A 15,425-nucleotide genomic window follows, 5' to 3' on the forward strand; every position below is an offset into this window, starting at 1 on the left:
TCACTGCATGGAGTGAAAGCCCTTTGGAAGTGGCCGTTGCAGGCAGTTTGTCAGTAAGCCAATGAGTCTAAAAAATAGTTTGAGCCAACGTAATAAAAAGGGCCCAAGTGTGCGAGTAGACTACGTGTTTCAACCCTTTCGTAGGATCCGGTATCCGGTTCCGGATCCGGCAGGATCTTAAGCAGTGGATCCGGTATCCGGCAGGATCCTAAAAATCAGGATCCGGTGCATCTCTACTTGTGATTAACTGTGTATGTCCGAAATAAATATGCCCCTTTTCTTATACTATTTTACGCATCTTCAATAGTGACATACCTCCATGCCATCCACATCTATCCGAGCTCTGACGCCGTACTTCTGACCAATAAGTCGCAGCTTTGGAACACAGTACAACAACCTGTCATTGAACTAGAGAGAGAAAAGAAGGGAGAGAGAGAAAAATGCACATAAATTAGTTCACTTGCAATACAACATGTAAACTTTCAAGCATTTGCGTCAACACATCAGGAGATGTTAATTGCCAAGAACAGAAGTGTAGACAGGAGAACAAAAGTGCACTTATACAATTAAGTAACTGAAGACTTGTATGACCTATAAACAAAGGGATGTGTCCAGGAAACTGCAGCCAAGATGTGAATAACAGCACTGAAATCTTACAAAAACAATGACCGCCCAGAATTGCCACACACCGCACAGACTTACAGGCGCGCGCACACACACACACACACACACACACACACACACACACACACACGCACACACACACACACACAGAGACACACACACACACACACACACACACACACACACACACACACACACACACACACACACACACCCCAATAAAAATAGACACAGACACTCACCAGTATGAGGTATCTATCCTGCGAGGTTCCATTTTTGGCCGAGAGTTTGAGGATGTGTCCCTCCTTGATGAGCTCGTTAGTGGGGTTAACGATATCCTCTTCCCCTCCCAGCAACTCGTACACCTTCAACAGCTTTCGCATGCGCTCCTGGGATACACACACACACATTAACACACACATTATATTAACACGTAAAATCATGCACATACCCACACCCACCCACACAGAACACGCACACGCACACGCACACACGAGGATGGACAGAACGCTACAGCTTTGTTTTACAAAGTGCCCTCTTAACATCCCACAACATTTGCACACAAAGGCGTAGACATACTTCATGCCGCAATGAATCACGGTGGACACTCTAGCGAGTGGGAGTATATCTGGACCCCTTAGCCATGGATGGGACGCGGCCTCAGAAAGCTGTAATTAATCCCATTTCAATAGTGATTACAGTGTTTCGCTGCCAAACTCAACTGAATCGCATTATAATCCATCTTAAACGAACTAATTCTGCACACTGGACTGGACCCAGCACACATTTGTGTAAATAAATAGACTGTAATGCCTTTCATTCTATTCTGGCTTGTTTACAGAGGAACACCTACACACACCATATGAGCGGAAACTTCTCACTGGAGGAGTTGACGGGAAAAAGAATTTCAATGCAAGAGTGACTTCACAAGAAGATCAATGCATATCGTTTACAAAGTTGACAAAACAATGACCCTATTGAAAAATTGTGCAATTACTCATTAACTAATAATGCAATTGCACATTATCTCTCTTCTCCCCCCCCCCTCCTTTCTACAAGACCGTAATAGTGTTGCAGACTTTCTTTTTTCAAATTTCCTGTTGTGTCTTCCTTTGATGTTCCTGGTCATGCAGATTAAGGTTGATGTGCATGTTTTAGCTTGCTTAAGTATATTTCCCACAATATTCCTCATCACCTCTACCTCTAAGAAATAATGAATGCAAACTCAATGCAAAGCTGTTTCAGTTAAGGTGACAGAAATGGACAGCCTTGCTGCTTAGCTTCCTGCATCTTGGCTCTGGGGCAGCTTTTAAGCAGTGCCAATTAACAGCTACAAATGAGAGACTTTGGAAAACAACTGCACTTGAAAGAGAGAGAAAGACAAGCCTCCCCTTAATTACAAACTCCTGCTTAAATAGCAGTGTCGTTTTCCCTCCCACCCTGCCCCTCTCTCCCTCTCTATCTTTCTTGTCTGCCTCCATCCTCCATCTCTTTCTCCCTTCTCTGTCCCTCTCTCTTTCATTCTCTCCCTCCATCCCTGTCTCCCACCTTTCTCTCCCCTGTCCCTCTTTTTCTTTTTAATTATTCTCTTTTCTCAGTCTCTCTATCTTTCTCTGCACTTTTTTTTCTCTCTCGCTCCATCTCCATCTCTCTCTCAACCCCCCTCTCTGTCCCCCTTTAACTGTCCCCTCTCTCTCTCTCTCTCTCTCTCTCTCTCTCTCTCTCTCTCTCTCTCTCTCTCTCTCTCTCTCTCTCTCTCTCTTTCTCTCTCTCTCTCTCTCTCTCTCTCTCTCTCCCCCTCCCTCCCAGCTGCTCTCTGGGTCCGGGGTGCAGGAGGGTCAGGGCTGAGGGGGCGTGAGTGACTGACTGCTGTGGTCAGAGAGCCAGCAAGACAGAGAAAAGGAGTTTGGCTTGGCTTGTCTTGGCGCGCACGCGTGTGAGTGCGTGTGTGTGTGTGTGTGTGTGTGTGTGTGTGTGTGTGTGTGTGTGTGTGTGTGTGTGTGTGTGTGTGTGTGTGTGTGTGTGTGTGTGTGTGTGTCTGTGTGTGTGTGTGTGTGTGTCTGTGTGTGTGTGTGTGTGTGTGTGTGTGTGTGCGAAGGTGTGTGTGCGTGACCATGTATGTTTGTGTGAGGGCCCCGTCGGATTGCGACTCAGCCTGAGACTGGGACTCACCATCTTCCTGATGGCTGCGTTGGAGTGCTCCGCAGCTGTGGCGATCAGCTCCAGCGACTCTGCGAAGAGGAGAGAGGAGAGAGAGGGGGAGGGAGAGAGAGAGAGGGAGAGAGAGAGAGAGAGAGAGAGAGAGAGAGAGAGAGAGAGAGAGAGAGAGAGAGAGAGAGAGAGAGAGAGAGAGAGAGAGAGAGAGAGAGAGGGAGGGAGGGAGGGAGGGAGAGAGGGAGAGAGAGAGGTGGTAGATAAATCTCTGTGTTACATAAACAACACAGTCTGACGCTCTCTCTCTCCCTCGTGGGCCTTTAGTCACACACTTCCGTTCCTTTGTTGTTGTACGACACGCACACCACATTGGTGGTGGTCATCGGTGAGTAGGTGTATCAGACATGGGACAAATAATCAAGCATTTGGTAATTAGCTTTTTGGCTGTGTGACAAAGTTTGTGTTTTTTGCTTGTTTTCTACAGTTTGGATATCCAAGGTATATACAAGTTGCATGAACCCAAAACATGCATTAACTTAAAAAATGGTTTAGTCATTCTAAACCCAGCATTTAATAACTACTATGACAACAACATCACTGTCTCATAGCTGACCCAGATTCGATCAATTTGAAAACAGAAAACTGATAATTTCCATAATTTTATAATTTATTATATTAGTAATTATGCTTATACCATTGTTGTACTATCTCTTGAACATACATAACTGAAATAGAGCATTGTAGTAGTGGACTAGAACCGAGAAGAATATCTTATCCTTCACTCCCAGCACAGTGAAGACTGTGAACCAGAGCAATGTAGGGGAGACCATTGATGTTCTGCAATACCGATGAACTGTTACTGTGCCCTTGATACAGACAGTGGCGCAAACTCCTGGCAGCAGAGGGCTGTTTCTCTCACTCTCACTCCGACTGCTGCTCAGTGTATGAATCTGAGCTGTGGAGGCCATCTTAACGGTATCTGTAACTCCTGGCACAGTGAAGTCTGTGAATAGGAGCATTGAAGAGAGGCCATTGCTGTTTTACCATTGATACAGAGAGGCAAGCACACTATATACACCAGCAGTGGACTGTTACTCTCACAACGACCGCTCAGTGTATGAATCTATGCAGGGAGAACGCCATCTTAACCTCCCAGTACAGTAGTGCAGTGTGTGAGGGAGAACAGTTTAAGGGTTGGCCATTGTCACATCATGGATGCATTGCTGTGCCAGTAATGCAGCAGAGGCCGTTGACGCTCTGCAATATCGATGATCTGTTACTGTGCCCTCGATACAGACAGCGAGACAGCAAACTGCTGGCAGCAGAGGGCTGTCTCTCCCACGACGAACGCTCAGTGCTCAACAACCATCTTATTGGCTTGCCAGAGCAGCCAAGGGTTTGTGAACCAGAGCCGGTTCGGCCATCTTGTGTGTCTTAATACTCCCTCAATACGCTGAGCGTGTGTATCAGAGCGGTGCAGTAGAGGCTATTTTAATCTGTGCATCTTTAACGCTCAGTACAGTAGTCAGTGTGTGAATCAGAGCGCTGCAGGGTCAACCACCCCACTCCATGTGAATCTGGGTCTATATGAATCCAAGGACAGTGAGCAGTGTGTGAAACAGTCTGTCCCAAGCCTGGGCCAACTCTGCTGCAATACAACTGGCAAAACATGCTGGCAATCTGGGCAACAACTTTTAGAACTACCGGTACTATGCAATACCACTTGTTTATAGGATCTTTGTGGTTTTTTTTGTGGGTTTGTGGCACTAGGACTTATTTATTCTATTCTTCTATAATGTGATGTAAATATCCCTTTGTGTTATATATACTGCATATCTCCTTTTTAGTGAATATTCCACTGTGTTGTAGGTATACCTTTAAATGTCTGCACTGAAGTGAGTTGCTTTCAGTGTCATTGTGCATGTGTACAGCGTGAATTGTACATGTGAATAGTGACTACTGTGCATCTTTATCTTCAAGTGCAGTGTGTGAAACTGATCAGGTTTGGCTATCTTGCCCTGGGAACAGACAGCAAGCATTGAAGGCATGGAAAAGCGTTGGAAGTAATTGAGCAAGCGGCAGAAGCGGCAGAAGCAGCAAAAGCGGTGAACGCTGCAAAAACGTTTCTAGCATCAAGGGCCTCAAAATCATCAAAAGAAAGGTTGAACTTCAGCGAAAAATATGCAATGAGGTCGGCGGCAGCAGGTGTCAGCCAATGGACAGCTTACATTTTTCTAAACACAAGCTTCTGTTGGTCGCTCGCCCTGATCGAAAGTTTAAGGTTGAATCTTTTGCCGAGTTTGTGGCCCCTGATCTATGCAGTCCAGACGTTTTAGCTCTTTTAACACCTGCTGTCTGTTTCCACGGTTACTCTGTGTGTCAAGTACAGCCAACAGAATGTCAATCAGATGTTAGTATAGGAGCCTCACACTCCCAGTGCAGTGAAGAGTGTGTGAAAGCGATCGGGAGGGTCGGACGTCTTACTCTGGGCATCTTAAACTCCTAGCACAGTACAGTGAACAATGCGTAAATCAGAACAGTGCAGTGCAAAGGGAGCCATCTTAATCGGTGTGTGCTCTACTCCCACTATCGTTTAAGGGCCAAAAAAAGAATTAGCCAGATGTATTGCAGCTAGCTAACGGGTTACGAGTGAGTGGAAGTGACCCTAGCCGTGGCTTAGATGGTAGGGCACTACACTGTTACGGTGGGGACCCGGGTTCAATTCCGACCCGAGGTAATTTCCCGATCCTTCCCCGTCTCTCTCTCCCACTCATTTCCTGTCCAACCCTTTACTGCACTATCCTAATAAAAAGGCGAATAAGACCCTCCCATCCCCATCCCAAATACAGAGTGTGTGGAAACGATCAGAGCCGGTCGGACGCCATACGCTGGGCATCTGAAACTCCCAGTACAGTGAACAATGTGTAAATCAGAACAGTGCAATGCAAGGGGAGCCATCTTAATCTGTGCGTCCTCTACTCCCGCTATGGCTTAAGACTACAGTGTGTGGAAGCGATCAGAGTCAGTCGGGCGGCCATCTTACTCTGTGCGTCTTTGAAGTCGTGGGCGTCCTCTGGGAGCCGGTGTAGGTAGTCCTTGAGCAGCAGCTCGTAGCGGGGGATGCGCTGCACCGGCTCCAGCATGTGGTGCTGCAGGGTCAGGTTACCGCACCGCTCCTCCTTCTGCAAGACACACACACAGATACACACATGCATTAGAAGAGACACACACTCACACACATACACAGACATGCACGCCACTACAACACACACACCCACACACCACTACAACACACACACACACACACACACACACACACACACACACACACACACACACACACACACACACACACACACACACACACACACACACACAATATATATATATATATAATACAGACCAACAGTCAGGTTACGCACCACTCCTCCTCCTGCATACTGCATCATACACAGATGCACAAACCATTAGAATAGACACACAGAAACATACACAGATGATACACACACCATTAGACACAAGTGCACACACACACACACATGCATGCATACAGACCAACACCAGCTCATCCTTCTGCAAAACGCATACACAGACACAGACACAGACACAGACACAGACACAGACACAGACACACACACACACACACACACACACAGACACAGACACAGAGACACACACACACACACACACACACACACACACACACACACACACACACACACACACACACACACACACACACACACACACACACACACACACACACACACACACACACACACACACACACACACACACACAAACTCTCTCTCTCACACACACACACACACACACATACTGTATACTGTACACTCAAACCAATACATTGCTCCTCTTTCTGCAAAACACATATGCACAGATACACACACCATTAGACCATCCACTCACACATACATACGGTATACACACAGACCAACCATCGGGTCACCACAACGCTCATCCTTCTGCATAACTCATGTGGTAAATACACACACCATTAGACTACAAACACGTAAACACACCCATACACACTGTATACACAGAACATCAAGTCAACAGGTCAACACAGACCAACAGGTGACCACAGTCTTTCATAGATACACACATCAGGCCAGCGGACACTAGGGCGAGATTGTATCGAACCGATAAATCGTGATAAACAGAGTCATGATACTGTACCGCGATATAAGAAGGCAATATCGTGATACGCTTTTTCAAAGTTTTGTTGCCCTTCAGTGCAGTAAACAACCACATGATATGATGCGAGAGTGCTTTCACGTTTCAAATCCTCCTCATTATTATTATTTTTAACAGTTTTTAATACTTGGTTGCGATTATAACTTGCTCTACCTATAAATGATCATTTATAGTTTTTGGTGAAAAAAAGATACATTTAAAAGGTTGTGTGGTGTATCGGAGCATAGGTCAAAGATTGTATGACTACGAACCGAATTGCGAGTAGAGTTCATTGCTAGAGCCCTAGCTGGCACATACATACGTATACACACAGACCAACAGTCAAGATTTCTACACCGTTCCTTTTTCTGCGGAACACATGAGCACAGCAACACAGATACACACGTCATCAGACTACACACTCACACACACTATATACAGAGCAACAGTCAGGTGACACACTGCTTCTCTTTCTGCAGAACACATACAGTACACACCATCAGACCACTATAGTGTACACACAGACACACATGCAGTAAGGGGCACACATACAGAATACATACAGAGCAAAATACCTTCAGACTACACACACACACACACACACACACACGCACACGCGCGCACACACACACACACACACACACACACACACACACACACACACACACACACACACACACACACACACACACACACACATTTAGTCACATACTTAGTCATACATACTACACACAGACATGCACACAAACATGTGCATGTGCACGCACACACGCAAACACTCACAAATGTACACAACAGCACAACCTTTAGTCCCCAATTACGGGGAAATTAGCTGTCTTTCAGCATCCCTAATGAGATGCACATGAAGAATTAAGACAAGTGATTTATGGACAGGAGGAAGTGGGTGATAGTATCTGCTGTGAATGTTCTGTCCTTGGGAACTGAACCCCTGACCCGACCTGGGGAGACTAAATAGCTGAGACCCACCCCCACACACACTCATAGACATGCTCTCACGCACGCACGCACACACACACACGCACGCACGCACGCACGCACGCACACACACACACACGCACGCACATTGCAACCACAGCCGCTGGTGAAATACTCATGACTCAACCCCATCACCAATGTAGCTCACAGACATTGCAATACACACACACACACGCGCGCACGCACGCGCACACACGCGCGCACGCACGCGCACACACACACACACACACACACACACACACACACACACACACACACACACACACACACACACACACACACACACACACACACACACACACACACACACACACCACGCACGCACACGCACACACACACACACACACACACACACACACACACACACACACACACAAGCACACACGCACACGCACACGCACACACTCTCAGACATCCCCTCATTTACACACGGCCAGCTAAGCCAAATGCTGGGAAAGACTCTCTGGGGGAGAGAGACCCACACACACACATCCCCCCATACACACAGACAGAGAGGCACAGAGGCAGGAATACCCACAGAGAGACAGAAAGACTGAAAGACAAAGACAGACCGACAGACTGACTGGCTGACAGACACACAGGCCAACAGACAGGCAGACAGACAAAGAAAGGGACGCGGGAAGAAGAATAAAGAGACAGCAGGGGAGGAGAGACAGAATGGGAAAAGACACAAACCGACAAGCATATATGTCAAATGGTACACACACAACCACAAACAAATGCCCATCTCTCTGGGCCACTGTGTGTGGTAAAGATAATGCAGCGTCACAGTCACAGGCTTATTCACCACCAGCCTCACCAGCTGAACTCCAGTGGAGACTGGCTGCCTGTATATTGTTGCAGTCAGACCACAGGGCCCGTGCTCAGGGCTGACTAGCCTTCCAGCTCCATGGCCTTATATGGGGAGGGCCCTGTGGGTGCGCTAGGCTGTTGCTGCGCGGCGCTGGGCTGGTCTGTGCTGCCTGGTCTGCTTCCTCTCCATACAGAGCTTTACCCACCACCCACCACCACGCTGTAAAACACTGCAAGCCAGTGAAACGTAAAAAAGGTTAAGTTGCCCTTCTGCCTTAGGTTTATTTAACTCAACTCGAGGCTTAACTCAATTCTAGACTTTTTTAAGGCAGTAGGGCAACTTACTTTCTTACGTTTAACTGGCTGCCATGTTTTACAGTGCACCCGTCACCCATCCCTAAACACTGCCCTCCAGGCTACACCCCCCCCCCTCTCTCTCCTCTTCACACCCCACCCCTCCATTACAAAAACACAGCGTCGTCACAAAGAGCCTCCACATCTCCACACCGCCTTATACCACTCCCCCATCCCTAAACACTACAATAAACAGTCCCTCCATTCCTCCTACATCTCTCTCACTCCTCTTCTACTGACCCAATTCTTACCCCCCCATCACCACTACCTCCAACTCCACCACCCTCATCGTGGAGAGAGATACCTCCATCACTCTTCCCTCTTCCCTTTCCTCCTGCACCTCTCTCTCTCCTCCTCACTCCCACCCTAGCATCACAAAAACACAGCGTCGTCACAGACAGCCTCCACAGTCACTGCCTTATCTCCAAACCACCTGATACCTCCCCCCACCCCACCATCACAAAAACACAGGGTCGACACAGTGAGCTCCACACCATCTATATACCACCCCCTATCATCCACCCCGTCACCAATCTCTAATCTCTTCCTCCTACACCTCTCTCACTACTCACCCCCACCATCACAAAAGCACAGCGTTGTCACAGTGAGCCTATCTCCACACAGGCTTACACCATCCCCCACCCCACCCCTTTCTCCCTCCTACACCTCTCACACTAATCCTCTAGTCCCCCACTAACCTAATTCCTTACCTGCCTCACCCTTCTGCTAATAACCCAATTTACTACACCCCCCTCTTCCAAAACATCACCTCTATCACTACCACCATCACCAGAGCACACTCATAATGGAGACACATAGGAAAGTTGACAGTGGTGGACAAAGGGGTCGGTTGCCCCGAGCCAAGGGACAGAGGAGGCCCAGAATTGGGCCCTCACTTCATTGCATGCATTGTGGGTGGGGGGCACTTCCAGATGATTTTTTTCTGGGCCTAAACAAAGCTGTGAGCGGCCCTGGAGAGACACACACACGCATGAACAAATGAGGACGGTGTTTAGTATTCACCCTTGCCTCACCCCTCCCTCTCCGTTCTCTCTTTCCCCTTCCACAACTCTCTCACTCCTTCTCTCCCAACCCCATTTCTCAACACCACACACCATCACCACAACCTCCAACTCCACCACCACCATCATAAAAACACACTTATGATGGATGGATACACATACATGCCCAGATACATACCTGTCCCTCAACTCTCCCCTTCCCTTTCCTCCAACACCTCTCTCACTCCTCTGCTAACCCATATTCTTACCCCCCCCCCTCCCCAAACATCAGCACCATCACAAAAACACCAGCGTCATGGGAAACCTGTCTCCACATATCCTTCTGCACGCTGCCTCCACCCCACCACCACCACCTCACCATTCCTTCAATCCTCCCATCCTCACAGCTTTCCTTCTGCAACAGCTCTCTCACTCCTCTCTCTACACCCCCCCACCACCACCACCACCACCACCACCACACACAGTCCACTCTCCATCACCTCCACCACCCATCATTACAAAAAAACCCTCATAGTGGACAGAGACACACAACCACATACACAGAGATCTGCACGTGAACAAACGGATATCATGTATGTAAGTATGGACCTTTCCCTCAACAACTCCCCCTCCTCCTCCTCCTCCTCCTTCTACATCTCTCCCACTACTCCGTTCCCTCTACCACTCACCATTACAAAAACACCCTCATCATGGAAAGAGACACGCACACACGCATACATACATACACATTCATGTGAACGCACGGGGACCATGTTGTTAGTATGCACCCTCCCTACTCCTCTCACTCATCTTCCACTAACCCCATCCCCCCCACACACCTCACCACCACACATCACAAAAAAATCCTCATCATGGAGAAAGACACACACACACGCACAGCCAGAGATGTGTGTGTGTACATGAACGAATGAACTAGCAGGGGCCCGTGTTGTTAGTATTCCGTTCACGAGGTGAGTAGTAGCTGTTTGAAGTGGTGCAGGCAGGCAGTAGGCAGTAGGACGCCCTACGGTGCTTCAGCCCTACACACACACACACACACATGCGCGTGCACACACGTGCACTGCATACACGCACTCACGCATTCACGCGTGCACACGCACACGCACACACACACACACACACACACACACACACACACACCATAGCCCATTAGTATTCCGCTCTGCTTATACTACACTTCACCCCTCCATAGCACTCCACTCCATACCAGCGCCCACAGGAGCGCACTCTCTCCACTTTCATCTGTTGAGATTACTGTTGACAACTGCTCATGCCCAGCTCTCTCTCTCTCTCTACTCACACACTCATTATTTTTCCACAAGTGTTTGTCTTTTTCTTTGAAATGTTTGAAATGGTTTGTGTATTTTTTTGAGGGGTTAGAAGTAGTGGGGGAAGGGGGAGTGGTGTGGGGTCAGTCAGAATATTGCTGTACACATTTGGAGTTCTTTTAATGTGAATTGTAAACTCTAACAACGACAGTGGAGAAGACGTGAAATACACACTCATGCATTTTAGCAATAATCCGGTGTTGATGCGCTCGTCTATGTCCTTCAGAAGGTTTCTCTAATCAAAACTCTATTGTATTTGATGTATGCTGCTTACATTAGTTGAGCGGAAATACCCTATTAAATTTAGATACAAGGCACAACTCACTAAAGTTGCTTGCAAGTTCCTGTTACCTTAAGGAAGTTGTACAGACACAACGGAACAAGGGTCTAAATCTGGCACATTTGGGCCATGACGCACACTGAGATTCAAAAATTGGTTTCAACAGTTCACCTTTTCTGCCTCATATCACTCACAAAACTGCTACAGACTGAGACCACAAACAAACAAAAAAACAAAAGAAAAAGCCCCATGTCAGTCTATGGAGGCTAAAATAAGCAAGAGGGGCTGCCCCTGTGTTATGGTCTGAGGGTTTTGATTTAACCCGTCTACGTCTGGCCTTGGGTCTTCTCAAAATGGCAGGAGGTGTAACTCTTTGCTATCTACAACCAAAAAAACAATTAAGAAAAAAGAAAGTATATTCCTTTGTTTACAATAGTTCACTTTTGCCTCTCTCAAAATGGCTGTAGTATTAAGTATCTCCTTGCTATCTGCGACCCGTAAAGTAAAATAAAGGACCATGTCAATGTCAGTGTGTGGAAGTTAAAGAAAGCAGGAGGGACAGCCCCTGTGTTATGCTTCTGGTAGCCCCTTCATTAGCACCATTTCCTGGCCTTTAAAAGGGACGTTTTGGCTCAACGTGGCGGGAGGTGTGTGTGTGTGTGTGTGTGTGTGTGTGTGTGTGGTAGGAGGCTTTCCCCTGTGTTTAAACTCGGACGCGCAGAGTCCGATCCCCACCTGAATGTCGTGAATGATGGTCTTAAACTGTGATGAGCGCTCCATCCAGGTGTTCACCAGCTCCATGGCTCGGTCGAAATTTTTCACATACTCGCCGTACATCTTCAGGAAGGGAGCAAGCTTCTGCAAGATGTCCCCTATACGAGGACTTTGCTCCCTGAGGGAAACAAACAGACAGACAGAGAAATAAAGAGAGAGAGAGAGGAGAGAGAGACAGAGAGAGAACAGGAGAACGAGAGAGACAGAGAGGAGACGAAAAAATAAAAAAGTAAGACGCCGCAAAGGTCAAGGACTGCAACATTCCAGAATTCCATCCCACAGTGTCTGGGTTCTGAATTCTAAATTCCATTCCCTTGCCGGCCCTTCTCGTGCACATTTGCCTAAGAATGTTTAAATGCATCTAACACTTAAACTGCTCGCCAAACAGCCTCTTGCCTGCAGTCTAAATAACATTTAGAGGAATACAGTTCCAATACTGGCCCAGTATTTTGCTAATGTTTTTCGTTTGTTTACATATGTATGAAGTGCATTGCTGTCTGAGTGTGTATTTCGCTTGTTTAATGTAGAATACGTAGATGTATAACTGATATGCCCTGTAATTTTTTTTCAGGGAAGAGCTCTTGAAATCTGTTTACACTCGCACCAAAACAAAAGACAGTGACTACCACACTGGTATTTGCAAAAGAAACATCTTTAGCACACTGGTCCTAGTAGAACTACTCCATGTGGAAATAAAATAAAAAGTTAACAGTAGAACAAAGCTCTCCGTGGGCAGGTATCTAAATTAGCAACCAGTAGACTATTAACAGAGCCCAAAACCTAAAGCTACCCCAGAGCCAGGAATGGTTTGTAGCTCAGCTTGACAGGTCGGCCAAACTGACAGCAGAACCGCAGGTCCTTACAATTCCTCCATGCAAAAATACAATAAAATGTGTAAAAACTTAAAAAGTAACTGAAAAATAATAATTAGCAGCCCAATAAAGTGCTTTGTGGTCTGTGAAATGGGCTCTCTCTTAACACTTCTCCATGTGTATCTCGAAAACCTAAACCTAACCCTAACTCCTAACCCAGGAGTGGTATGTAGTAGCTCAGCTCCAATGGTAGGACATATTGACAGGACACAGGATCCTGACTACTCCTCCTTGCAAAAATAAAATTAAACATAAACGCGAAATAACAAATCGCAGCTCAGTGATGTGACCTGGGCTCTCTCTCTCTCTCTCTCTCTCTCTCTCTCTCTCTCTCTCTCTCTCTCTCTCTCTCTCCTCTCTCTCTCTCTCTCTCTCTCTCTCTCCCCTCTCTCTCTCTCTCTCTCTCTCTCTCTCTCTCTCTCTCTCTCTCTCTTACTGCTTCTCCATGTGTTTCTCCAAAAACCTAAACCTAACCTCTGACCTGACCCAGGAGTGGTTTGTAGCTCAGCTCGACATTGACGTTTAGGCCATACCGACAGCAAGAACACAGAGGTGTCTTACCACTCCTCCATGCGCTTCTCGAGCGCGGGCAGCAGGAACTGCTGGTGGAAGCAGTAGATGGAGCAGATATTGGAGAAGATGCCCATGACCACCTCGCAGGGGAAGGAGCTCCGGGCCCGCGCCTCTTCCATCAGCTGGGCACAGAAGACCTGGTCCAGGAGGTGCAGACGCGCCACGTACGCCTTCTCCGTCAGCAGCAGCTCGTTAGCTATGTTGAACACCCGCTGCTGCACCGACAACTGGAGGAGGAAAGGAGGGGGAGAGAGAGGAGGGGGAAGAGGAGGAAGAGGAGGAGGAAGAGGAGGAGGAGAAGGCAGAGAAGAAGAAGAAGAAGAAGAAGAAGAAGAAGAAGAAGAAGAAGAAGAAGAAGAAGAAGAAGAAGAAGAAGAAGAAGAAGAAGAAGAAGAAGAAGAAGAAGAAGAAGAAGAAGAAGAAGAAGAAGAAGAAGAAGAAGAAAAAGCATAGAAGAAGAAGAAGAAGAAGAAGAAGAAGAAGAAGAAGAAGAAGAAGAAGAAGAAGAAGAAGAAGAAGAAGAAGAAGAAGAAGAAGAAGAAGGAGGAAGATGATGAAGAAGAAACAGGCGATACAGTAAAAACAGAAGAAGAAACAGATGGGAAGGATAAGTGAATGTTAGGTCAGCTGTACTCTACCTGGAATACCTAGGCTACGGTACAGTGTTTTGAAAATGTGGCCAGATGGGAAGTTAAATGCGTGAAACGAGGGATGAGAAATGAAAGGCCTACTATACTTGAAATATCTAGGCCTACAGTGCTTTGACAAACTGATTTTGAAAGGGGGTGGGATAAAAGAAAAGGTGCTATAATACAGTGGTCTCACAGTCATCTTACAACCAAGACAAAACAGACCCATCCATCTAAAAACTGGGTGCTGGACTAAGCAACGTGAACTGAAGGAACGAAAAATAATGTCAGCAACACCCGGCTCTCATTACTGATTTTTCTTTCCACATTGATTTTAGACAATACTCCTATTGCCTTTGTCCTGGTGACTGATGAGTAAGCTATCTGGACCCCATTTCTCGAAAGCATCGTTGCTAACCAGTTAGCAACTTAGTAGGTTGCCAATGGGAAATTGCATTGCAACCAAGTAAGATGCTAACTTAGTTAGCAACGATGTTATCGAGAAATGCACTCCTGGAGTACAATATAACATGATGGGAGTGGTCTAAACAGGGACATTCAGAGATAAAACTGATTTGCAAAGTGCAGTTTATGGTAGACAAGCTGCCACCGCAAAGGGGTGTAACAAACACCACCATCACAGTAAACAAACAAGAATATTAATATTGGTATTGCATCACCCTCTCCTATGGCCAAATAGTTTTTAGGCCCACGATGAGCTAAAGATGTCTCTATCACTGCGCATCCCGGGTTTGGCATGATCTCATGTCTGTTTTGTTGGGGTCTGGAGGGAATGCAGGAGAATTCTGTGG

The 15,425-nt window shown here is 46.9% G+C and overlaps 1 protein-coding gene across 2 annotated transcripts in view; it reads right to left on the bottom strand.

The window, feature by feature from the left end:
* The window catches only part of fgd1 (FYVE, RhoGEF and PH domain containing 1), a 60,497-nt gene that overhangs the window by 12,076 nt on the left and 32,996 nt on the right, over positions 1–15,425 (bottom strand). For both annotated transcript variants that reach the window (XM_063208749.1, XM_063208750.1), the window contains exons 5-10: positions 13,973–14,211; positions 12,501–12,657; positions 5,822–5,960; positions 2,797–2,855; positions 867–1,013; positions 316–408 (exon numbers count right to left, since the gene is read on the bottom strand). In XM_063208749.1, coding sequence (XP_063064819.1) covers positions 316–408; positions 867–1,013; positions 2,797–2,855; positions 5,822–5,960; positions 12,501–12,657; positions 13,973–14,211 — 834 coding nt within the window. The remainder of the gene's footprint in view (positions 1–315; positions 409–866; positions 1,014–2,796; positions 2,856–5,821; positions 5,961–12,500; positions 12,658–13,972; positions 14,212–15,425) is intronic.

Source organism: Engraulis encrasicolus, chromosome 10 (genome assembly GCF_034702125.1).
Source record: "Engraulis encrasicolus isolate BLACKSEA-1 chromosome 10, IST_EnEncr_1.0, whole genome shotgun sequence".
Classification (NCBI taxonomy): domain Eukaryota; kingdom Metazoa; phylum Chordata; class Actinopteri; order Clupeiformes; family Engraulidae; genus Engraulis; species Engraulis encrasicolus.